We start from the raw sequence: 25393 nt of genomic DNA on the forward strand, positions 1-25393 counted from the left end.
AATCAATTTTTCAGCACGTATGTGATATCGTACGCCAATATAAATAGCACCATCGTGTTCCTGAGCTCAAACTGCATCCAATAGACACCTTTTTGTTGAAAAATTTTAACTTCAAAATTTGACCTTTTTTGACCTGAAAGTGACCTAACATAAGCTAAATTCGACTCAAATTAATGACCTCGAATGACATAGACGACATCAAATGCGAACTCTCTGACCTAAATGGACCATAAAACATGTGTCACGTGACCGACACATGATTTAATATTTTCGTGACCTGTGATGACCTGACCTTGACCTGAAAATCAAAGTACAAGTTTGGTACCCTCAGGGTAACTAGAGCATCTGTTCCCGAGTGTGTGATCCAAAAATGAGCCTGATCTGACTTGTAAGACGGCGGCCAGAGCCCAAAACGTGAAAAAGCCAAAGTGCTAATAATTTTTACTTTGACCTGACCTGTGACGTCATCGGTGACCTCGAGGTCAATGAAATTAGGATTCGCTCGACAGTTTTTCCGGGGCTATCAGACGCCGTTTGAATTTTGACGATCGGCCCAGTAGTTTCGGAGTTAGGAGGGGGGGGCTATGAATAGCCCCCCCCCCAGTAGGGCGTGTTATACGCAGACCCCAGTGGGGCGCGGGTTAACTCAAAGGATTTGTCACCGCCTACTGGGAGCTCGGTCCAGCAAGATGCTTGAGGCTCCAGTTCACACCTAAGGTTGGGACCATCATTATGGATCTTCCATCCAACTTGGTGAAAAATGTTTGAATTCGGCCGAAAATAAACTTGCTTTTGATCTTATACTGGGTGGATAGGCTGCTTCAAGTTAAACCCAACCAAGAGTGAGACACACAGCACGCCTCTGAGCTACGGAATTCCTGTTGACTGATGAAGCCTTTACTGACTGATTAGCTTCCGAGCTATTCTCGGTTTTGTCGACGAAAGGGCACATACTTACCATGCAGGGAGACGAGGGCTGTGCGTTCTCAATATCCCTATGGACTGGCCATGTCATCTCTCCAGTCAAAGCAGTTGTCTGCCGCAGAGCAGGAGCAAGCACCACTTCCTCAGAGAGGAACAGAGCAATACCATTTGCCGCAATAACTGTGTTTGTCAGGCCCATATTTATGAATGTTATGTGTATATAAGGAGGGAGAGAGAGAGAGAGAGAGAGAGAGAGAGAGAGAGAGAGAGAGAGAGAGAGAGAGAGAGAGTGAGAGTGAGAGAGAGAGAGAGAGTGAGAGTGAAAGAGAGAGAGAGAGAGAGGGAGTGAGTGACAGAAAGAGAGAGAGAGAGAGGGGAGAGAGAGAGAGAGAGAGAGAGAGAGAGAGAGAGAGAGAGAGAGAGAGAGAGAGAGAGAGAGAGAGAGAGAGAGAGAGAGAGAGAGAATAGAGAAAGATGGGGAGAGAGAAAGAGTGAGAGTGAGTGAGTGACAGAAAGAGAGAGAGAGAGAGAGAGAGAGAGGGGAGAGAGAGAGGGAGTGAGTGACAGAAAGAGAGAGAGAGAGAGAGAGAGAGAGAGGGGAGAGAGAGAGAGAGAGGGGAGAGAGAGAGGGAGAGAGAGAGTGAGAGAGAGAGGGTTATTTGTTGCTACTTCAGAAACGCTGTGTCCGGTCTAAAAACGCTCCCACCTTCTCTTATCCGATTTTATATAGGAACTCTTTTATAGACTCCTGTACTTTCACTAGATGATTGCAGCTAAGGACATAAAACGCAGTCATATCATCGTATATTGTTTTTATATTACATTTTTGGCAGCATTGTCAAAGTTTTTGTGTTGATTCAGTTTTGTTTTTCATTTACTTGTTTAATGGTGGTATTCGGGATTTCCATCGCGACGGCGGACCGCGGGTCCATCGGTCGGCCCATCGGTCGGTCATCGGTCGGTCCATCAGGTCCATCGGTCGGTCCATCGGTTCCCCACCCCCGACTGACCGCTGTCGGCGCCATCGGTCAGCGGCGGCGGCCCTGAGTGGCCGGTAGACTGAGCTCCCTCCCACGGCCCGCCAACCCCACCTGCCCCTCCCACGGCCCGCCACTCCCACCTGCCCCTCCCACAGCTCCCTCCCCCTCCCCACCTGCCCTCCCTGGGGGGGCCGTGCGGGAGGAAAGGAACAAGACTTCAATGATTTAATTTGCTTTTTGCTTTTAAAAAGTAAAACTTGCATAGATAAACAGTTCAATCGTTAAAAACAACAAAAATGTGGCCCTTACAACAACTAGCCCACTGTAGCAGTTTCAGTCAGTTGCAAACCATTTAAATCGAGAGACGAGCTTCCGAGTTTTATATCAGTATTATACAGGTGAACGCATGAGGTGGCGCAAAACGGGCGAGGCCTGAGCTTATGTCTTTCGACAAGTTTCCTATCATTTCGACGAAATGATAGCGCAGTTGGCTTGAAACTGTGTGGCTTTTAGCTTTGTGAATTTAAAGATTCCATCAAAAAAAAAAAAAAACACCTGCATGCTAGTCACTAGCTGCATAGCATCGTGTTTGCCGTGTATAATTGTAAGCCGTATCGTAGATAATCTCTAGCATTTATTCAATTCACCGTCAAGTAAAACGTTTGTGACAAGCTCTTGGACAAGAATGAATGGTCGCTGCTCAGCACTGTTTGAGCGTGGCCTCCGCGGCATCCCTGTGGGGACATGACTTAGCCGGCAGGCTTGTCAACTTTGATCGAGGTCGACATATCCCACGGGGAACCACCGGCGGAGCTGATCCACTCTCTGAGCGGTTCACCTTGCCTTGAGCTCATGTATGTAAAGGTAATAGGCACGGCTCGGCAGAGGTTCGATCATTACACAAGGCGGCTGAGGCGCTTTTATGTCCTCTTTTCCTCACTCGGATCCTGAGAAATTAACTGAAATGTTTATTATTATTATGTTATACCAAAGAGGTCATGGAAAATTGATTGTTATGGATTTTTAAACTTCTGACAAATCGGCTGAGCCACCCATGTACCTAATAAGTCTCGTTTGATAATCATATCTTCGGCAATCGGTAATACAATCCTTCTGTGTTATGAGGCAAGCTTTTTATCTTCAATTCGTTCCGGATCTTAGTCAAAAAGGACCAAAAGGTAAATTATATAATTCAACGGAAAATCAAACTATCATAAAACGAAAAAGTATTGCCTGACCTTACCTCGACATCCTGCCAACACGCGACGCTGCCGGATAATGAACTCGTTTGCCAGATGTGGCATACACCATTCACCAACATATTTCATGTGGCAAGGTGAGAATTTAGAAACTATCTTTATACCGGTCGGCCAGATATTGCAGACGTCTCAGTTATTTTGTCGCCCAACGCTTTCCACTCTCCCTTGTATGAGATGCCATTCGGTATTTGGTCTTACTGAGCACATTCATACCTGTGCCCGCCCCCCTCCCCTCCCCGTCCACCCCATCCCGCTGACCCCACGTCCTCTCGGCGAGGTGTGATTTCCGGCCATCAGCTGATTGTAATCAGCTGATTGTAATCAGCTGATAACGGGGGGCCACACCCATCCGGCGACGGGCGCACGAAAGCCGAGTACCGCGGCCCGGTCCGAGTACCGCGGCCCGGTCCGGCCTCATTTGCTAACGACCGCCACAAGGTGTGAGTTCATGAGTTTTGAGCGCGTTTTGGACGAGCTCTGACGGCTGGCGGCCCGGTGTCGGATATGCCACCTGAGGCCGTGCCCCAATGACGAACGGCGCGTGCTGCAGAGTGGCACGGGCCGGCCCAAAATGGAATGGGCCGCGAGCCCACGCAGACCCATATTAGCGCCGGATTAACGGATGATCGACTTTTTGCTCTGCTTCTGGGGACCACGCCGGAAGGCTGGATCGTTCACCTGCAGTTAGAATCGCCATCGGTATATAGAGCCAATTAGCATTAGGTATTGTGGCTTATCCGCCCTTACAATGACCAATAATTCATCGTAGTTATTTTGGTTGTCTGGTGTTCCAATGAATTAATGACAATTACCCCTTACCGCAATATTTTACCGTTGCTACACTCAGTCGCTGCCAGTCCGCTGTTTTCTCCGACCAGTCGAGTCCCAGCGTCCCTGCTCCTCTGAGCGGAGAGGTGCACCCGGGGCCCTTCGCTAACGATAGGAGACTGCCTGTGCCTCTGGCAAATTGCCGGAGAAATAGTTCACCCTTCTCCCGCATCTGACGTCTTCATGTGCTTGCGCACACAGCTCAATTTGACGAACACCTTGAACACGGTGATCGTTTCATTCTACATACTTGTTAGACATTTGCTTTTAATTTTATTGGCATCTCTTCGCATCAGACGTACCTAAATAGTTCGGTTTCCGGCTTCAACTGTTGAATTGCTGACAATAATGCAGTCATCCTCCTTGCAAACCTCTCCCTCTCGCTCTCGTTCTCGGTCTCGCTTTCTTCCTCTCCCTCTCCCTCTCCCTCTCCCTCTCCCTCTCCCTCTCCCTCGCACCCATCCGCCGCCCGCCCGCGCCGCCGCCCTGCCGCTGAGGCTGCAGCTCAGCGTCCCTGCCGGGTAGGCTGTGCCGCACGTCACCCGTGCACTGCGGGCTGCCTACCTCTCCATGCCGCCGGCTGGCTGGGAGTGGGGACGCGCGGCTGAGTGGCGGTGTGAGGTCCGGTCGGAGTTGCTGGGAGCGCGCTGACGACTGACGAGTGATCAGATTTTGTCAATATGGGGAATATTTGGTTCCCTGAGGCAACAAACCACGAAGCATGATTCAATGATAACATTCCAGAGAAATATCGTATGAAACATGAATAATAAAATGTAATATTGAAACAAGAAGTTTCCCATGTCAGGGATACAGTAAAGATTATTTGTAGCGTATTTAAGTTATTTTAATTAGCACGATGTGGGGTTGTGCATGACACGTCCATTGCTTTCCGACACACGGCATCTTCAGATCAAGTAGATATAAGGACTGATGCTTTGTATATGGGCGTTACGGAAAGCTAGATGTGATGTCATTGTCTGAGATCAAGAGAGGTCAATAGAGAGAAGCTGTATTTCATTTTTGGCGGGTCTCTTCGATAATTGGATGTTACTAGGGTTACCCGCGTGCTCCGCAACGCTAAGGGGGGATTTTTTGACCCGTGGGTTGGTCTGTGTCGATTTGGTTGGTAAATATCCATTTCGTTCGATTGCTTTTGGACGGCCAAGCATTTTGTAAGAAAACAAAAAGATACATCGCATCGAGGTGCCCGTGTCGTATTATCATGCGTTCTACTTTAGAATGATTCGAAAACTGGCTGAAGTCTTTTGAGGGCCATCGATGAATTTCGCTAAAAATGACAATGTAATGGTTTGGAACATTTACATTTTTAAGGATACTGTTGCTAATTATGCAAAAATGAAGAGTGAATATTGGACAGAATTGAAGCTCTATCCAATGGTACCATATTCAATTGCCAAAGGTATCAGGTTATGCAGCAAACCCCGTGTGATTAATAAAGTGGCACAAAATTGACAAACACCATTTTCTCCTGTGATTTGCACCACCTTCATTTGGATCAATCAGCTTTTCATAATTTTTATATGAGAGGCGGTACCTCTCTCTTGCAAATAGGCGTTGATTCAACTCGCTCCATTTAACGGTCACCTAAAAATAAAATTAATTCCAAAATCCCTCAAAAACCGCAATTTTTCAAATAAAAGTGCCCTCTCCGGTGCACGTGGCGCGTGCTATCCTCTGCATTGCACACCATTCAATAGCCCGTTCAATTCTGTACACGATGCTGTTTTCCCCGTGCCGGTCGGATCCCTGGTCACCAAGATATTGCACGGGAACTGGACCCGTGTCGGCCAAAATTAGCCATTTTCGCCCGATTTCGCACGCCGATTTATACATGTAAAGTCTATGACGCGAATTTGCACTTTTTGAGCACGCACCACGCGCTCCCTATCGACCCGATCGAGCTGAGACCCCTCAAAGGCACGTCGCGCATCCTTGATCTAAGAGTTGTGCAAATTTCACCGGGCTAGGTGCAACGGTCTGGCCTGCAGTCCACGCAAAGCACCACCAAGTCGGGACCTCGGTAACGGACAGACGCACCCTCCTCAAATAGTAATATAGATTGAGACTCGACATCACCGTGCGTTATTCCCAGTTTAATCCTACACAGTGATTCAGGCTGTCTTCCTCTCCTCTCGGAGGCCCATCCAGTCGCCACCCTCACCGTCCCACCTCTGACCTCGCTAATCCAGGGTTATCCGACCCCGCTGCGGTATTGGCACTCTGAATGCCGCGATCCGGTACCATTGATCTGGTTACTAAAACAGTGTGCCCACTGAGTGGGCGGTGGCCAACTGCACTGTGCCTGACTCAGAACAGATGGTACCGCGCTCTGGGACCGGGCTCGGATCAGAGTCACTATTCCGGAGCGCTCACAGCCGCAGCCGCTGGCGGGATCCGTGGGTCGACCTGGTGTGCCGTGATGTAAGACGACCTGCTGAACTCACAGCGTGGATCAGTGGTAAAACAGACAGCGCGCTCCTCATTGGTGATACGCCCGGGCGAAGCAGTCCCTTTGCTGTCCTTCGGTCATATTACCCTCAATAAAGCTAGTGTGTCTGTTTAAACTGGGAAAGGTTGGTTTGAACGGTGCAAAATCGTATTTAAATCAGCCGAAAATAATATTTGATTGATAAATGCTTCAGTGTTCAGCTTCCCCCATCGGCGTGTCTCCATTTATCATTGATATCAATGGAAATGAAAGCTACAAAAAGTAAATTTATGTGACGCCCGATAAGACTGGTGGATGGCAGACATGTGACATCGTGAGCGACGATGCTAGTCATTTGGGGAGAATAGGGGACACTTTCGTCTGATTTCATTATGTGACCTTTGCAATTAGGAGACGGCTATTCGGTTATTAGCCACTTAGCCTGTCACGTTTATTTGTCTATCATATGCCTTTGACTGTGTTTTACGATTTATGGATGTTATCAAACGAAAAAATAGTCACTTTTCGTAAGTTGTACTTCGTGTCCGCACTGGATGCCCAAAGCAAGACCTAAGAGGTATAAATAAACTAGGTAAGTATCTGCGTACATTGTTTCCCATTATCCCTCGCACGACCAGGCCATTTCTCATAACACGAACGACCAGGGGGGGGGTTGTTACGACCCCCCCCCCTGGCGTTTCGAAACGGAAGGTTGTAGAGCTTAGCGGAAAAAACCAACGGATTGCTCTCAACGAGATCTCGCGATTGGTTGTATATTTTTTGGTCCTAGGTCAACATTTGACCTACTTATGACCGGTCAAAGGTCAAATTTTCCGAAAAAATCAAACTTTTTCAACTTTGCGCAACGATTGCGGCAAAACGGTGAGAGATATTAACTTCAAACCTTCAACAACGTATTCCCCACTCAATTCTGCATCATATATGGTGTTTTTGGTGTATTTACCCTATAAAAGTAAGAGGCCTATTGCTGATGAGTGATATGGTGTCACATCACCCTCCGGTGTTTGTCCCGATTCGTCGGCTGTTGACCACTGCTCCGCTATAAATACTGTAGGTAACGACTCAGAAAAGATATGTGGATATCCACTGCAATGTGGATAGCATCAGCAGAAAACCTCGGGACTCGGTACACACTTCGTGAAAATCCGGCCGGAGGCTGTACCTCTTATGAGGTCATAACTCCGTGACCTGACCTGACCCGGTCAATTTTCTTGCACCACACAATAGCCAATGCTTGCCCCAACATGCATGGAAAGTTTCATCATGATCCATCAAACAATGTGGGTATCACCGGCAGAAAACCTAGGGATTCGGCGCACACGTTTGGTAACTGTCGGCCGGAGGCTGTACCTCTTATGACGTCATAACTCCGTGACCTGACATGACCCGATCAATTTTTTTTCGGCAAAAGATGCGCAAAGGTTGCCCCAGAGGGTATTGAAAATTTCAGCCCGCTACGACAAGCCGTTTAGCGTGCACTTCGAAAAAACCTCAGGGGGGGGGGGTGATACAACCCCCCCCTAGGCGTTCTAGGGTTATACCTTGGAGTGCCCTCCCTCCCTGGTGTCCTGAGATGGTTTTACACGGGATCCCAGCGACATTACATAATGCACGTCCAAGGTCGCACACCGGATGGGACAGGCCGGTGTCATGACGGCGGGGCACGAACAGGTCACGACTCATGCACCGCGTGTGTTCCCGCGGCTGCCGGCCGGGCACGCGACGCCGCGAGCGCGGCACCTCGGTGGCGTGTCGCCGGTCCGTCCGTCACGAGGGTGACGCCGTCACCGGCCGTTCAGAGGGATTAGCCCGGTAATTGAGCGCATTAGGGAGCCTTCCCAGGAGCACGGCGACACTCTGTCTAGGCGAGGGCGCGTAAATTACGTAATAGAACAGACTACTGTCGCCGGTGATAAATAGCTGAATAGATTTGTTCGCGAAGCTAATGCGCCCATCACATGTTTCCTTATCAATCATGTAGAGGACGCTGATGACCCTTTATTGAATAACATGTCTGGATCAATGTCTCCGTCGCCCAAACGTCCTCGACCTCCGCGTATCTACTAGGGTTGACTATTAAGTAATGGAAGTGCCTTAAGCAATTAAACGGGTTTGCACGTGCACACATTATTTAGGTGTCATTTCATGCGCCGATCTTTTTTATATCCAATGGTGAAGACCACATGTCCCTAGCTACTTTTTGCTATAAGCTATCGTCGTTTTCCCAAGAGACCTCCCGAACCTGTGGCGCACCACCTGGCAATGGCCAAAGCCGCGCGCCAGCGACGAGTGCAAGGTCATTAGAGCTCAGTTTGTCGTAGGGAAAAGGCCTACCAATATCAGAATTTTCTTTTTCTAAGTGTATGGAGCGACGCAGCCTCCCCACAGACGATATGTCGGTGGTTTCATCGGTTTGAGAAAGAAAACGCCAATCAGTCTTCTGGCGGCGTTCCAGGAGTGGGTCAAGACGAGGCTGGAATTGTGTGTGATGCTTGAAGGCGATTATGTGGAGTAGTGTATGCTGTCATTTATCGTGCCAATGTGTATTGTTTTGATGAAAATATAGAAATTGTCCATTGTGTAGCCATAACAATAAGCCAATAAGCTCTGATGACCTCGCGCTGGCGCTTGGCGCGCGATTTTGGCCATTGCCAGACTCCTTTTTCATGGTGCGCCGCAGGTTCGGGTGGTCTCTTGGGAAAACGACGATAGCTTGGAGCAAGAAGTAGCTAAGGACATGTGGTCTTCACCATTGGATAGAAAAAACATCGGCGCGTGAAATGACACCAAGAAAACATGTGCACGTGCAAAAACGTTTAATTGCTTAAGGCACTTCCATTACTTAATAGTCAACCCTAGTAATGTAGGTGTATATCCGACGATCCGTAGACAATTTTTGCGTTAATGTTGTAAGGAACGATTTTATTGCGCGTAACACGCATGTGCTTTATGAAAGTGGCAATGTTGTTCCTGTAAAACATCAGAGAAAAAAGATCCTACAAACGTGAAAGAAAAACGAAAAACTTCATATACCTGGTTTCGCTTGATAATTTTTGAACAATCAACAAGTGACAATTATTGGCAGTTAACGTTCGGGATTATGCTAGCATTGTTGGGTTATGCTCACTCTGCTTTCTTTCAGGTGTAATGAGTGAAGTACGCGGTCCGTGAATGCTGCTCGTCTGCGTATATTGTCACCCCGTTGATAATCTATCTCCCTCTACCCCAGGAGCTGTGCTGGGGGCCGTGGACGTTCGTCACGGAGCTGCAGTCTCTCACCCAACCCTCTGTCCTCTAGGAGCTGTGCTGGGGGCCGTGGACGTTCGTCACGGAACTGCAGCCTCTGACCTGACTCCCTGTCTTCTAGGAGCTGTGCTGGGGGCCGTGGACGTTCGTCACGGAGCTGCAGTCTCTGACCTGACTCCCTGTCCTTGGAGCTGTGCTGGGGGCCGTGGACGTTCGTCACGGAGCTGCAGTCTCTGACCTGACTCCCTGTCCTTGGAGCTGTGCTGGGGGCCTTGGACGTTTGTCACGGAGCTGCAGTCTCTCACCCAACCCTCTGTCCTTCAGGAGCTGTGCTGGGGGCCGTGGACGTTTGTCACGGAACTGCAGCCTCTGACCTGACTCCCTGTCTTCTAGGAGCTGTGCTGGGGGCCGTGGACGTTCGTCACGGAGCTGCAGTCTCTGACCTGACTCCCTGTCTTCTGGGAGCTGTGCTGGGGGCCGTGGACGTTCGTCACGGAGCTGCAGTCTCTCACCTGACTCCCTGTCCTTCAGGAGCTGTGCTGGGGGCCGTGGACGTTCGTCACGGAGCTGCAGTCTCTGACCTGACTCCCTGTCTTCTGGGAGCTGTGCTGGGGGCCGTGGACGTTCGTCACGGAGCTGCAGTCTCTGACCTGACTCCCTGTCCTTGGAGCTGTGCTGGGGGCCGTGGACGTTCGTCACGGAGCTGCAGTCTCTGACCTGACTCCCTGTCTTCTGGGAGCTGTGCTGGGGGCCGTGGACGTTCGTCACGGAGCTGCAGTCTCTGACCTGACTCCCTGTCCTTGGAGCTGTGCTGGGGACGTAACGGAGCAGCAGTCTCTCACCTAGCTCCCTGTTCTTCAGGAGCTGTGCTGGGGGCCGTGGACGTTCGTTACGGAGCTGCAGTGGTTCAGCGACCTGCCGACTGGCGACCAGCCACCGCTGCTGCTCGACTTTGGCTCTGCTCAGCAGACGGCCTGCACCCAGCCGACATACCGGTTTGACCTGGCGCCGGTCAGGAACAAATGTCAGTTCACACCGACATCGGGCGGTGTTCAGATAAACGGTCACTTTGGTATTAAACTATAAGTTAAATTTGTGTTAACCCTCGCCGGACCTATTGGTTTTCTACATACGCGCCGGCCGAGGGGGGGGGGGCGGGTACGACCCCCCCTCGCCGTTTCGCCCCTGGTGGAGCTAGCGCGTCGCGGAAAAAACGAGCGTGTGCGCCGTTACGAGACGCAGAGATTGGTACCCGATTTTAAGGTCCTAGGTCAACCGGTGACTTCTGAGGTCAGGTCAAGTGCCCCAAGGTACGGTTCAGTTTTTGGTGAATAACTTCGCAAAAAACGGCCGCAGAGCGCCGATTTTGGCAGCATCGTGTTCGTCTCGCTCAGGCGCGTCGAATGATATACTTTTTGTCCGGGTCAGGTCAACTTGAGGTGTTGACCTCAGGTCAAGGTCAGGTCAGCACCCCCAGGTCACGAAGTTGGTCATGTCGCATATCATTCGATTCGGCAGGTCTTCCTGAGTCCATTGGTGGCTTTCCCGGCTCGCTAGCTCAATTTGATCAAGAGTTATTGACGAAAAACTAATATGACCTTGATGACGTCATAAATGACGTCACGCAAGGTCAACTTTGCAAAAGTGACGCATCTAACCTTGCAAGGAGTGCATAAAATCACGATTCTGTGTGCTTGAGATAGTTGGAGATCGTTCCCGGCGCCAGAATAGCAGTTTGAATTTTTCCCCATTGACTTATAATGGTGAGGTCACGAAAATGACCTGACCTCATATGACCTTTAGGAAAAATCCGAGATATACAAGTTGTGAGACTCATAATGGATACTAGATCCTGCAAGTTTCATTTCCCTGTGACATCTCCTCTGGCAGTGAGGGCGTTGCGAAGTTGCGACATCTGAAGACCGTGCAGAGGTTCACTTATGACGTCATAGGTCAGTGACCTGACCTGACCCAAAAATGCGGTTGGTGTCAAAAGATGCGGCTTGGATCAAAGATCAGGTATGCCAAGTTTCAGCTCTCTATCGCCAGCGTGTTCGGAGCTATCGCGAAAAAACCCTATGGGGGGGCGGCACCCGCCCCCCCCCCCCCCTCGGCCGGCGAGGGTTAAGTGTAAAAGTCATCTACGAAAGGAACCAATAAAAAACAAAGCTGGTAACTATTACACAAGGAAGTAAAACTCAATTCGTTTAAGGAAATGTCATAAAAAATAGCATTACCCAGGGATACTGGGTCGGTCAGCCACCCCGCTGTCTGGCTCAGCCACCCCGCTGTCTGGCTCAGCCACCCCGCTGTATGACTCAGCCACCCCGCTGTGTATATGGCTCAGCCAACCCGCTGTCTGGCTCAGCAGCCCCGCTATATATAAGGCTCAGCAGCCCCGCTGTCTGGCTCAGCAGCCCTCGTCTCCGGCAGACTGGACGCCGTCACGTGACTCGCTGACCTCTGGAGGGTCATGGATGGAGGTCACCAACGTGACCCGCACTGGCGCCGACCACCGCTTCGTGGTGAAGGTCTCCTGCCGGCTCCCTGACAGCGGAACAGGTGAGGTGTCAGGACCAGCGGCACAGCGGGGGGCAGCGTCGGATCAGTGGGGAACTGGGAGCCATGTGATGGGGTCAGATCTGGAGAGGAAACACAGTCTCAGTGGTAAAAATGAAGCATATAATTGCAAAAAAATCTTAGTGATGACAATTTGCATTCTGAACTAAATGTGAGAAACGTACCTGTTGGCCTTTAAACGAGCTCGTATGCTTGTACGAATGCAAAGAATAGGGGAATGGCTGAGTGATGAGGACTCGATGATAATTCTGTTATCACAGCTACTGAATAACCTGACAAGCGCAAGCAAACAAAGGTCATTTGAAACTCAATGCTACAACACGAAATCTGTGTGCAAAAAAAGCAGGACACTGAGGCGCCTGAAGTAGGGCTATAAATGGCCTGTTTCGTCGGAAGTTTTTCATTATTCGATGTTTGCCCGAGGCAAGAACGAACCCGAAATACCAGCATTCCAGTAGCGTTTCGTGTCTCCGTGTTGACTTATCGGCTACAAAGTGGATTACAGTTGTTTGATTCAGTAAATGTGATGCTAACCAGGCTGGTGCTCCTCTGTACACATCGCTGCCACTCCATGGTGACAGTAGTTGGCGTTTGTCGTGTGAATATTGCAGTGGTTTGGTACTACCCTCCTGCCTGTCGGACACTACCCTCCCCTCCCCATCCCCCGAGGGTCGTCCACGCTTCAGCCGCGCTGCGCTGAGCTGCTGGACTAGCCTCTATGTGGCAGCGTGAAGTGACGTGTCCAGTGTCTCGGTTATATCTTCTTTTGACTGTCTGAATCATATTCTAAATCCTGCTTTTCTCAATTTCTCAGTCCACGGTCTACCGCAACATACCCAGTGTGTCTCCCTTGTGAGCTAGTCGCGAACTGAGCCGGAGCTTGTGTGAGGTGTTCACACTGTCTCCCTGCTGTCGTCGCCCACAGAGCTGCGGAAGAAGCTGACGGTGAACGTGCTGGATAGAAACGACCACGCGCCGCGGGTGTACCACGAGGGCGAGCACGTGCATGACGTCTACCTCTGCGGCCAGCTCGAGGTCAAGAAGGTGGGTCACACGAGCGAACCGAGCGGCGCCAGCTGTGCTGCGGCCTGGTACGGGGACCCGCAGTTGCTACTGTACAGCGACCCTGAGTAAATTGTCCCAGCACCCTCACAGGGAACAACGATAAGCTGTCAGAGGGCACGCACAGAAAACCTCAGCTGCTCTTGTACAGGGACCGGCAGTCGATATCAATGTTATCGGTCATTACTGGACAGGACAGACGGCTAGAGTTGGGGTTCGTATACAGTAGCAACTGCGGGTTCCTGGTACACATAACATCACGGACAACACTCTGAGGAGGCTTACAAATGAATTGTATTGGTATTAAATACCAACGGGCCTGTTGGATGCATCGCGGTAGTGTATCGAGAGCAGCCCGTTACTAGCGACAGGGCCCCTGAGCTGCGAGTCAAACTGGTCGGTGGCTTGTTTCACTGAATGGCCGGTCGACATTTCACGAAAGGAGCCCGTCCCTCAAAACAGACGCTCGTCGAAATGTAACCATGCGACGACGCCTCAGCACAGAAAACGCTTCGATTGCGCTTATCCGACCATCTTTGTGATATTTCAGATGTGTTTTTAGCTCCATATCTTGATGACATTTCCAAAGAATAACACAAATGTTCTGGTAAATATGTGCTCAAGATCCATTTCAAAAATTGTGGTGAGGTCAGAGGAATTCACGGTACTCCAAATATTCCATGAAGGTGCAGCAATCGATATGCCGACTCGCTAGAACAGTTCAGCTGTCTCAACTTTTGATCCCTTGTCTTGCGCAGTCAGTAATTCGTAAAGAAACACTCAGATTTAAAGACGTATTATATGCATGAATGGCTGCCGTAAACACGAATGGTTTCTGATTATATTTGATTCCATTTACTGTCAGAGCCGTGGTTAATTAGACACGTTTGTTTGTGCTTCAATAGCATTCCCGCACTGGAATATTACTATCATTAGATACATTGAATCTGTTATCCCGAAGGTTGCAACTTGAACGACAAAGTTGTAAGAATAAATACTTCTCTGCGATTCGATTTCTTGCAAGGTCTGCAGTACACAGCACAGTTATTCTTTTCATTGGTATTACCTATTTCTTTTCTGTCGTTTTCCCGGCTGTTATTATCTGCGGGATGTGCTGCAAAGTTTTAAAGTGGTGCCAATAAGTCGCTTCGGTGTGTGCTTGTCTGAACAAGAAAATTGAAGAAAGGGGGAAAATCTTACAAAACTTTATTGATGTCCTGGATAGCACTATAAGTACAGTGGAGCAGACTTAGGTGAGATTCTTTCGATCAAAACTATGGATAATGTAAATGGTTATTGGAATGTATCGGAATAAGATGCATGTAATTTGGGAACGGTATTTATTGGACGGAAATAAAGCGCAATTTGGATGAGCCGGTAGATCCTGAAAGGGCCTGTGCTGTCCTGTGCCGTGATCCACTGTTATGCGAGCCTCGGACTGTGCTGCGCTGTGCTGTGTTGTGCTGCCACTGCACTGTTCCGGGCCCTTTTGTGATGTGCCCCGCCGAGCTGGACTCTGCTCTGAGGTTCTTAGCTCTGTCCGCCTGACTCCCGGATTTTAAACCTCCCCGACTCCCTGACTCCCGGATTTGAAACCTCCCCGAGTCCCTGACTCCCGGATTTGAAACCTCCCCGACTCCCTGACTCCCGGATTCAAATCCGCCCTGACTGCCGGATTTGAAGCCTCCGATATGCCCGAGGAATATGAAAGATGCTCCGGGGCGGCCTTATCCAGTATAGCTGCTCATAATAACCAATTGGCCTGGCACTGTTCCACACCGACTGCTTTGTTCATTTGACAGAGGAGGCATTGATGGATCCGTGGGAGATCCAGACTAAATCGAGGAGAGGAGCCTGAGCCGGCTGCCAAATTGCTCGAAGGCAATGACAGAGCGAGAATTGTTACCACTTGAATAATTTCAATTCAATGAAACATGTGACGTGCGCAGGTTCGTAATTTCGTTTTCACAATGGCACGTGCATTAGAACTGACAGAGCGGCAAATGCCAACTGAGCAATTACATTTAGATGAATGGCACCGCGTGCTGCTAATTTTGGTATGACAGCGAAATGGTCAAGGAGCTTGTTTCATTCCTGACTCGTCCCATCTGAGCTAAATATGTCCGATCATACATGACATTTGTGTGATGCGTGGGCTGATCCTGTATAATACTTCTGTAACAAATTAAACATTCTGAATAGCATTATTATGTGGCGAACAAACGGAGCATATTGTTTAATACTTAACTCAACTTAAATATTTAGAGCTGAGCCTTCTGAAATGTGATTACGTTACTTCGTAAGTGCAAATCGGAATTATGTGGTGCTCTACCGTGATTTTTCTTTTCTGCTTACGGTAGGAAACGAATAATTGCTCCCATTTTTCGACCCTCAATGCGATAAACCCTGGTGAAGCAATGCTAGTTTTTTCCTCTGTCTTTAGCAAAAACGATTTTTGATGAAATATAATTATCTACAATACACAAATGAAGAGCATATTGAAAGACGAGCAACACGTTGCATGGATTTCGCATCACTGGTAGAGCAGCAAAGGAGCATAAGCTGACCCCGAGTGTCCCCCATTGTCCCCCCAAGCCTGAAACTTTTGTTTAGGTACCCATCACAGTGATTATCACCAAATTGATAAGTGAGTAACTATTATATGGTGCTCATGTAAAATATCTGCTCTTCCAACTCTGTCAGACGTTGCAAGAGGTGTATTTGAAAAAGCATTGCTGCTGTTTGCCTGAAACATATTTTTGACGATTTGGTACCGAACTTATTGGCATGCACTTTCGATTTGTTTCATTGTTATTTTGCCGCTTTGGTGTTCCATATTGACCTCCAAAAGCCGCTGTGATTTGGCTATTTTACGGCATAACGTCAAGTTTATCGTGGACGCACTCTTTTCCCCACCACCCGTGTCCCCGCCCCGTGTCGCTCGGAGTTCCGTGACGTCTTCAGGTCATTATACCAGACTCCGTCATTGCTATTCCCTTTGTTATAAATTAATGGTCTGTTCTCTTGCGCTGCGTGGGCCGGCCCGACGACAGCGGCGGAGATCGGGCTTTACCAACTTGTAATGCAATCAGCTCAGCCGGATGTTGATATATGCCTTAGAGTGTTCATTAGAGTGAACTTAACGCTCTCAAATAGAGGAAGGTTAATGACGAGTGCGTATTGCGTACCGTCTCGTATGATAAAAGCAGACCTCTCTGCATTCATCTCCCGGCGTTTTTACATTTATCACACGCAATATAACCTGCAAATCCCGCTCTCGAGTTCCGCCCGAAGTAAATCTCCTCCTCAGGCATAATGTGCGCCCACGTCGTCTGTAAGGCTCGCTCATGATTTGACGCGAAGCCCGCCAACACGTCTCGTTATATTGAATCCGGTCACGGTTAAGCCGTGGCCAACTGATGAGCGACATTAATCTAAATCCGTCGCCGGTCTCTACAGCGAGCCGGCTGAATTCCCCGGGGAGCAGCTGGGCTGAGCGCGCCGGCGTCTGTAAGGTGGGAGTCGGCCCATACGGGACAGGGGGACGGGCTGACCGGCCGACCGGATGTCGCCGGGGGGGAGGGGGGGAGGTCTCAGACCTGTTCAGCCGCGGAATCGCTCCGCGACCGGTCGAACTCGAGCGGAGACGGGATTGGCACGGCGGGTGCTGGGCGGGCGCGGGCCGAAATATCAGCTCCAACGATCTCGGTGGCGGCCACACTTCCTGGGCAGTTAAGCCTACGTACAGCCACGGTCATACAATGCATCGAGCTAGCCATCAGCAAACAACTCATGTTTTTATTCGATTTTTTTCATATAAAAACAAGATCTGTCCTTTGTCTCCCATCCAATGCACCTGTCCCTTCTATCCTCTGGAGTCTGGACCGACCTCTTCATCATCATTGACCACACTTCCCTGGCACAGCGGAGTGTGGTCTACCAGTGAGTGTGGAGTGTTGCCTGATGTGATCCGTCCCCCACCCACGACAACCGGCGAGAGGAGTTTCAACAGAACTGCTGGTCCCTCCGGGGTGACCGCTTCCACTTGTGCAGCTGGGCAGACTGTCGCACCAGGAAACACTTATTCAATCAGCATATGCTCACTGCTCAGCCGCTGTAACGCTCAAGTTCGTGGTCGTTCAAATGCCTTCCTTTCGTCTCATCCCACGACGGCCCTGAAATGAAAATTCGTCCACATCACTAAGCCCTATCCGTCCCACACCATTTACCCTATCCGCGCCACATCACCGACCCCATCTGCTCCACCTCTCTGACCCGCCTGCCCCACGTCAGCGGCAGAGTCCGGTGACGGCCGGCGGTCGGCTGATGCGATGAATCCCCCGGCGGCCGCTCCGTCGGCTCGTTTCTGATTGATGAGCCCGCTGATGGCTGTAGTTGCGGACGGCGCTGTTGTCGCTCAGCGGTTTTATCGGCCGAAGATGCCGGCTTTACGTCGGTGGACCGCCGGTTTTACGTCATTGGACAGGGACTGGGCCGGGGTCCGAGCTGAGCTGCCGGGCGGAGGTCGGCCACCCGGTCGGACTGCAGCGCTCTGCAGCGACCCGAAGACGTCCGGTGATCATTGGTCCGGGAAGACGGTGCTGACTCCGACTCGAGTCAGACGGCCGGGCCGATCAGCGCGATAAACAAACCGTCCTGATACTGAGCGGCCGGCCCCGGGGCGCGCTGCACTGGGAGAGTGAGAGAGGCCGGGGAATCGAGCGGCATCACTGACTGTTTGGGAGGGTTTTCTTCTGGGACCAGTCAGCTTGTCAGCCTAATAGATGAGTCAGCTCGTCTCTCTCTCTCTCTCTCTCTCTCTCTCTCTCTCTCTCTCTCTCTCTCTCTCTCTCTCTCTCTCTCTCTCTCTCTCTCTTTCTCTCTCTCTCTCTCTCTCTCTCTCTCTCTCTCTCTCTCTCTCTCTCTCTCTCTCTCTCTCTCTCTCTCTCTCTCTCTCTCTCTCTCTCCGTGCATCGGTTTATCTGACCTGTCCTACCACCTGTCTGTCCCTCCTTTCCTCTGCCCCCAGTACCCCCTCTGCCCGGGTCACTCTGTCCACTGCCACTGACGGCTCTCCCTGGCTACCCCTCCTCATCCCCCTGGGTGGTGGGAGGGACAAATACACCGGCTCTCCTGTATCCGAGGCCGGCTCCGTCCGTAAACAGCCGGGTCATATCGAGTGTCACCGCCCGGCCCAGAACCCCCCCCCCCCCTCCTCCCCTCCCCCGGCCGCCACGGCCGATTGGTAGTGGCGAGTGGCTATGCTGGGAGCGACACTGAACGTCGGGGCGCTCCCAGCAGCAGTTCTGTGCCGATCGGGTTGGACTAGGTAACCCCGATCGAGGTATGGGCGAGGCGTTTCGGTCTGTTCGTCTGACTGGATTTCCACGGTTGGTGATAGTTTGAGGCCCAAGTCACAGCTCGTCGTCGGTTACTCAGCGCTGCAGTTGGCTGTATGTCAGGGGCGTATCATTGCAGACTACAGAGCCCATGTGTCAGCGGCTGTGAGCTGATGGTGAACCCCGGCCCCGGTGTTATAATAGGAAACACGACCGTCCCAGTCCGTGTGGAGACGGCGGTGGATAACGCTTGAGCCGAGTGGCGCCGGCCTGGTCACCTGACGATGACACTGCGCAGCGTCCATGACAATGACACTAAGTGATGAGTGATGACACACAACGTCCAGACTGTGCCGTAAAGGCGAGATTACACTGAAATCTCCGTGACATCGGACCGAGGCATGGATATTGATGATTGATGACTCAGTTGCGTTTTTGTTTTGTAAATGGTATTTCCTCAGGCTGACCAAAGCTCTGCACCTCTCTCCACTCTGGTCCATTTCTCCCCTCTACCCTCAGGGAGAGCGCGTGCAGGCGACGATGCAGGTGCGGGACGACGACCACCACACCATCGAGCACTTTGACGTGCGCCTGGAGGGGGACCACGAGCACCTGCTGGAGCTGGCGCCCAACAGCTACTACCTGGAGAAGAACGCCAGGACGCTGCTCTTTGCCTGTGAGCTCCGGAGGCGGATACTGACCCTGACCTGACCCTGACCTGACCTTGACCTGACCCTGATCTGACCATGACCTGACCCTGATCTGACTCTGACCTTACCCTGACCTGACATAAAAAAGTCACAGTAAAAGTAAAATTTTGTGGCATTGATTTGTTTACAAAATCCAAGTTATTAAATTCATTGCTATGTCCAATAAACTATTATCATTTTTGTATGCCGGTTGAAACATAAAAAAACTTCAAACCCGCTTCCAAACTAGTAGGTGTTCGTCACACTAACTTTTTCGTAGCGTGTTTGCTGTGTGAGCCAGTATGAAAAAGCATCCACGGTAAACTAATGTCCAAACTCTTGCTCCCTGAGGGAGGCCGTACGTTCGGCTGGACTTATTTCCACTAAGAGCGTTCCCTGGTGGGGCGATCGGCTCTATTTCCGGCGCGGCACCTGACGCCCGCCTTACGGTGCCCGCAGCGCTGGAGTATCGGCAGCATGTAAACCTGGCGGAGCGGCTGGGCGCGCAGTTCAACTACTCGGTCAGAGTCGTCTTCAGGGACCGGACTCTGCACCCGGCCTACGGAGAGGACTCGGTGAGTCGAGTGAGAGGACTCGGTGAGTCGAGCTGAGCCGCTGGAGGTATACATACATACTCTGCACCCGGCCTACGGAGAGGACTCGGCGAGTCGAGCTGAGCCGCTGGAGGTATACATACATACTCTGCACCCGGCCTACGGAGAGGACTCGGCGAGTCGAGTTTCTTAAAACCAACGTTACAGACATTCGCCGCCAGCCGTACATGTATTGTACAAACAAACATAAATGCAATCGTCTGCGCCGCAGTGGCACTTGCACGAACCGAGCTCCTTTCCAGTTACTGGTCTATGGCGAGATCATGTTCCATGCGTCAACTTCCAAATCCATGAGCACCAACGCAGACTGACCCCGCCCGCGACCTCGGTCACGGGCCGGGGTCAGCCCCTGGCGGCGAATGTCGTAACTACGGTTTCTTAAAACCAACGTTACAGACATTCGCCGCCAGCCGTACATGTATTGTACAAACAAACATAAATGCAATTCCGTGGAGAGAAAAAATCACAACGTCGCGTCGTAGCACCCATCACACATATGCACCGCCATGTCACTCGAACAGACGCTGTGTAAACGACGGATCTACGCTATTGTGAACATAATGATCCAGGAATACCGACCTGGTCTTCCATCTACCGAGACGCTGCACATCGTCTGCGTCAAACCCGAGCTGCACCGCACGGGTCGCGCCAGTTGGCCGAAAATCTTTCGGCGTGTGACCTTTGGCGAGACCAAAATCCTCCGCAAAATAAATACCCTGCTGTAAAACGGCAGCCACCGAGCTTGCAGAAACTGCAGCATATGGGCGAACTAAACTAATGAAAACAGGCTTCGAAACTGGACATCGACACGACTCTGTTCTAGCTAAATAAACACGCAGGGCATCGATAGGGTCCGCTGACTTATTGGGGCTAGGCGGGATTGCGACTTGAAACCCCGTGCGCTGAGCGTCGTTCTTTATCCCCAGAAAGGTAACCTGCAGGGTACCATCTGAACGGAACTGAAGCTGATCAGTGGACAGCACAAACGGCGACGTTACCCCCGAGCCTGCATCGAACCTCATCGACAGGGGGGCAATATCTGAGGGCCGCAACATCAGCGCGATAGCTAGCAGACATATCGCCTTCAACCGGAGCAACTTCAACGGTAGCGACTCGTTCACAGCCCACGACTCAAACAGACGAACAAAGGCTGATACATCCATCACGGACGACCGTGTCATGGGTGCCCGTGTGCCGCTTTTCACGATGGCCTGAGACAGACGCACGAGAAGGGGATCGTGGAGTGGGTTGGCTACTCCCATCACCTCGTACAGTGCAGCCAAGGCTGCTGACATGCAGCGTAACGTAGAGTGGGGTCTGTCAGACACACTGCACTCGCCTACCAGGAAATCAGCCACTACCGCGCCATCTACCGGTGGAAAAATCAATTCACGTATTCTACAAAATTCCTTAAACTTACAGATGTACCTGTCATAATTCGCGTGAGTGGAATGAGCCAAACACAGAGGGAACTGCTCACGTGCAGCAGGAGACCAGCCGAGCGCCTCTAACCGGGCTCTCCAGAGATCCGCCAGGCGAACAGAGTCCACCGTCTGTTGCGGTGCGGCTCTATCTGCTGGTGCGGTAGCAGTGGAATACAGGCCTGCGTCACAGGCGGCAGCCGCAGCGGCGGGCAGACGCTGAGCCGCCGCAGCCGCTCCATCCATGGCTGGCCTGGCCACATCGGGGCAATCAGCGTGGCCTCGGCACGCTGCGCCTGCACCGCGTCCAGCACACGTGCGACCAGCCGGAAGGGCGGGTTTATGAAGTTGTTGTGCTGTTGCCAATCGTTCTGACCCAGAGCGTCCACACCAGCGGTACCGGGGTCCCTGAAGCGGCTGTTGTAGACCGGTAGCAACGCCGTAGACAGGGAGGCGAACCGGTCGATCGTGTGCGGGCCGAACATGCGCTCCAACTGCTGGAACACAGCCGGATGGAGTGTCCACTCGTGACGCAGCGGAATACGTGACAGCTCATCGGGGTCTACATTTAAATATCCTGCAATGTGGTGCGCAACCAGCATGACCTGATGCTCAAAAGCAAACTCCCAAATATTCTGAGCGATGGCGTCCAGGCGACGATCAGCTGACCCAAGCTTGTTAATGAGCGCGACTACCGTGATATTATCGGACAATATCTCGACGGTTTTGCCACGAAGCGTAGAACAAAATGACAGTAAGGCAAAATAAACAGCTAGTAACTCGCGAAAATTGGACGTTTCTGCGCTCACCTCTGGCCGCCAGAAACCCGAGGCGGTTTGAGCGACCGGGGTGGAAAGTGTCGCTCCCCAGCCAGTCTCGGACGCGTCGGTGGAGAGCTGCAAGTCGCAGCTGGCCGGCGGCACCAGCAGCCGGCCGTTCCACCCGTCCAGCGATGTAAGCCACCACGCCAGATCCTCTCTGGCCTCGGGCGACCACGGCATTGCCTCGTCCCAAGACATCCTAGAATTCAACAGACGGTAAATGTTCCGCAACTTCAGCTTGGCCGGGAACACCGCTGCCATCATACTGATACACCTACCCGCGATGCGAGCCAGCAGACGCGCCGACACAGTGGGCCGCTTTAACATCCTACCTATATCCTGCTTCAGCTTCGACACTTTGCATTTAGGCACAGTAATGAACGGCAATTCACCCTCGGACGCACAGTGCACATCGAAACCCAAATAAGACACAACATTTGACGGCTCCAAACACGACTTCTCCCAGTTGACACACAATCCTAATGAAGCTAAAGTATCTAAAAATATTTTCACGTCACTGGCCATTCTATTCTTCGTTGACGTCAATAAAAAATCATCTACGTAGGCCATGACCGACAGGCGTTCGGTCCCTCTCATATACTCTATGACCACCCGAATACATTTGTGGAAATAGTACGGGCTAGCCACCAAACCAAATGGTAGAAAACACCACACATACCAGCATCCACCATACTGGAAACCCAGATACGTTCTGAACTCTTCACGGACAGGGAAATGATAAAATCCGTCCTTTAAATCTACAGTGACCGCCAGCTCACCACCTCTCATAACCTCTGGCAGGACAGAAACACCTTCTGACGAAAAATGTGGCACATCACAGTGAGAATTCACATATCTCAAGTCACAAATGAGGCGATATTTGGAATTTTTCTTTGGAACAACCTTCAAAGGGGAGACACAATGCGGCACGTCAGCTACTTTTTCTATAACACCTCTCTTTTCTAGCGCCATCAGCTCAGTTTCCAAAAACTTTTTCTCTGGTTCATTAAAACAGGGATTTTCAAAGACACGGGGCTCTGGAATGTCACGCACAGGCACCGGCACACCATTCATAATCCAGTCCAGAACTGCATCAGGCGCCCCAATGCGCACCCACTCGTCCTTATGCAGCGGCATAATTCCCCTCACAACTCACGTGATGGTTTACTCAGCTGAGAATGTCCCTGTGACGTCATCCGGCTGCTGCGCTCGGGCGGCCAGGTCACGAGGCCCGGGTGCGTACCCGAACCGCCCGCGGCGGAACCTCCAGTCAGCTGATCCGGAGCCCGAGCCCGCCGCGCCGCCGCCGGGTCGCTGACCCGCCGCGTCCAGGCGGTAGCCTCTGTCCGGACCGCCAGAAGCGAACGGGAAGAATGAGCCCCGCCCGCGGAACCTTCCAGAGCCACTGACCTGCCGGTTGTGTCGCGCTCCGGCGATGGACACGGCTCGCTGCAGATTTTCCAGCGCCCCCGGCGTGAAAGCTGCCGGGTTCTGCTGCAGCGTCTGGAACAGCCTGGCCGTCCCGTCATCAAACTGGTTCGCCACCAGCAGGTTGGTATACTCTTCTTGCAGGTACCGGAGTTGTGCGATAGCTACAGTCGATAGTTCAGAGAGGACGGGCTCTCTGCTTGTACACTGAGAGAGCAGTTTCAATACGGTCTCCTGATACCGCGCACACTTCTGAATGACCTGGAACTTCGGCCAGTCAGCCTTGCTGACGCCTGCTCTTGAATCACCGACCACCAAGTCCGGTGGTAGTCTGACCTTCGCCAGACTTTCGCGAATGCTCTTAAAGTCTGTCTGCAGATCACTGCTCGCGCCCACTTCAGACTCACCGAGCGGCTGCGGCTGAGTGTCTGCGCATTCTTGAGTGTCGACCAGCCGACGACCGGCGGTGTCGGTCTTCAAATGCTCACTGATTGCAGCCACTGAGCTTTCCAACTTGTCAAACCTCTCAAGAAGGTTGTTGAACCGTTCCTCCATGAGGAAACAAGCCGCCTCGAAATACCGGCGGCTCGCGCAACACGGAGCGTCGCGGCCCGTGCGGAGCACCAACGCAGACTGACCCCGCCCGCGACCTCGGTCACGGGCCGGGGTCAGCCCCTGGCGGCGAATGTCGTAACTACGGCTGAGCCGCTGGAGGTATAGGGGAGAGTGGGGTGGGTTGTATCAGTTTTTACTCCGAGACCCATAACCTCGTAACTATCCGTGATAAACTCATTATTTCCATACTATCTCCTTCCTTGATTCTTCTGCTTTTTTGTGCAAAGTAACTTTTCCGCTACCTCTACCAGTTTTTATTCTACGGTCTGCCGAATAGAACAATGTTTTCGATACAACTTGCCCCATGGCTTGGGTGAGTTGCATCACATGGTGGGGTAATTTGTATCACTATTTCACGTTTCAGGGAGCGTGCTTACTACTGGTTTTGAACATAACAACAACATTAAATGGGGTTAATACAATGTATATGCTCAAAGGCTTCACTTTTAATAGACCAAACTTAGGTCAATCCGAACGAAACATCGAAACGAACGAAACATTAACAGGCTAGACGCAAAAGTGGCCCGTTAAGAGCAAAGAAGCCAACACATCGTGCCGAAATGGAACGAGTATTGACTAGCTACCTACAAACGCCAGCCAGGGCTTTGCTTTTGCGATCAACAGCAACATACCCATACATACATACATACATACATACATGTTACAACATACCCCACCCGGCTCTGATACAACATGTACCTCGCCGCCATCTTGGAAAAACATCCTCGTGCTCAAAAACAGCGGAGAGCTGGAGAAATCCATTTTCACTCGCGCAGCCTTAGAACCTGCCCTCACCACCGCTACGGAGATCTTTCAAATTCGTGCACATCTAAATGCCCAAAACACACATTTTCTTGCAACTTATTTTTTTTAGAATGACATTAAAAAAACAAAATCGGCCCTCACCTCGAGACGCGTCCACCCAGCCACACGACAGAACAGGGAAAGATGGAGCCCGGAAAACCTTGTCGGCTGGTCGTGTCACGATCGCCATCTATTGGATATGTTTGGCACAATTCGCCCTGATACAACTTGGACATGATACAACTCTCCCCGCTCTCCCCTACCACCCTGCCTACGGAGAGGACTCGGTGAGTCGAGTGAGAGGACTCGG

The 25393-nt window shown here is 51.3% G+C and overlaps 2 protein-coding genes across 4 annotated transcripts in view; one reads left to right on the top strand and one right to left on the bottom strand.

The window, feature by feature from the left end:
- LOC122388437 overlaps nucleotides 1-25393 on the top strand; it is a 99932-nt gene that overhangs the window by 21070 nt on the left and 53469 nt on the right. Inside the window, exons 4-8 of the mRNA XM_043379504.1 lie at nucleotides 10572-10734; nucleotides 12144-12272; nucleotides 13216-13334; nucleotides 19211-19367; nucleotides 19840-19955. Of these exons, the coding sequence (XP_043235439.1) occupies nucleotides 10572-10734; nucleotides 12144-12272; nucleotides 13216-13334; nucleotides 19211-19367; nucleotides 19840-19955 (684 nt within the window). The remainder of the gene's footprint in view (nucleotides 1-10571; nucleotides 10735-12143; nucleotides 12273-13215; nucleotides 13335-19210; nucleotides 19368-19839; nucleotides 19956-25393) is intronic.
- On the bottom strand, nucleotides 20150-23560 carry LOC122388438. Of its 3 annotated transcripts, none has more exons than XM_043379505.1 (2): nucleotides 22225-23560; nucleotides 20150-21912 (listed from the first exon to the last, which is right to left on the bottom strand). In XM_043379505.1, the coding sequence occupies exons 1-2, from the start codon at nucleotides 23371-23373 to the stop codon at nucleotides 21502-21504; spliced, it is 1560 nt and encodes a 519-aa protein (XP_043235440.1). In that variant the 5' UTR covers nucleotides 23374-23560; the 3' UTR covers nucleotides 20150-21501. The 3 variants fall into 3 exon arrangements, with proteins under 3 accessions (XP_043235440.1, XP_043235442.1, XP_043235443.1); XM_043379507.1 differs by having other exon boundaries at nucleotides 20150-21909; nucleotides 22225-23559; XM_043379508.1 differs by having other exon boundaries at nucleotides 20150-22435; nucleotides 23393-23556.

The sequence above is a fragment of the Amphibalanus amphitrite genome, unplaced genomic scaffold (genome assembly GCF_019059575.1).
Source record: "Amphibalanus amphitrite isolate SeventyFive unplaced genomic scaffold, NRLGWU_Aamphi_draft 000322F_arrow, whole genome shotgun sequence".
Lineage (NCBI taxonomy): Eukaryota > Metazoa > Arthropoda > Thecostraca > Balanomorpha > Balanidae > Amphibalanus > Amphibalanus amphitrite.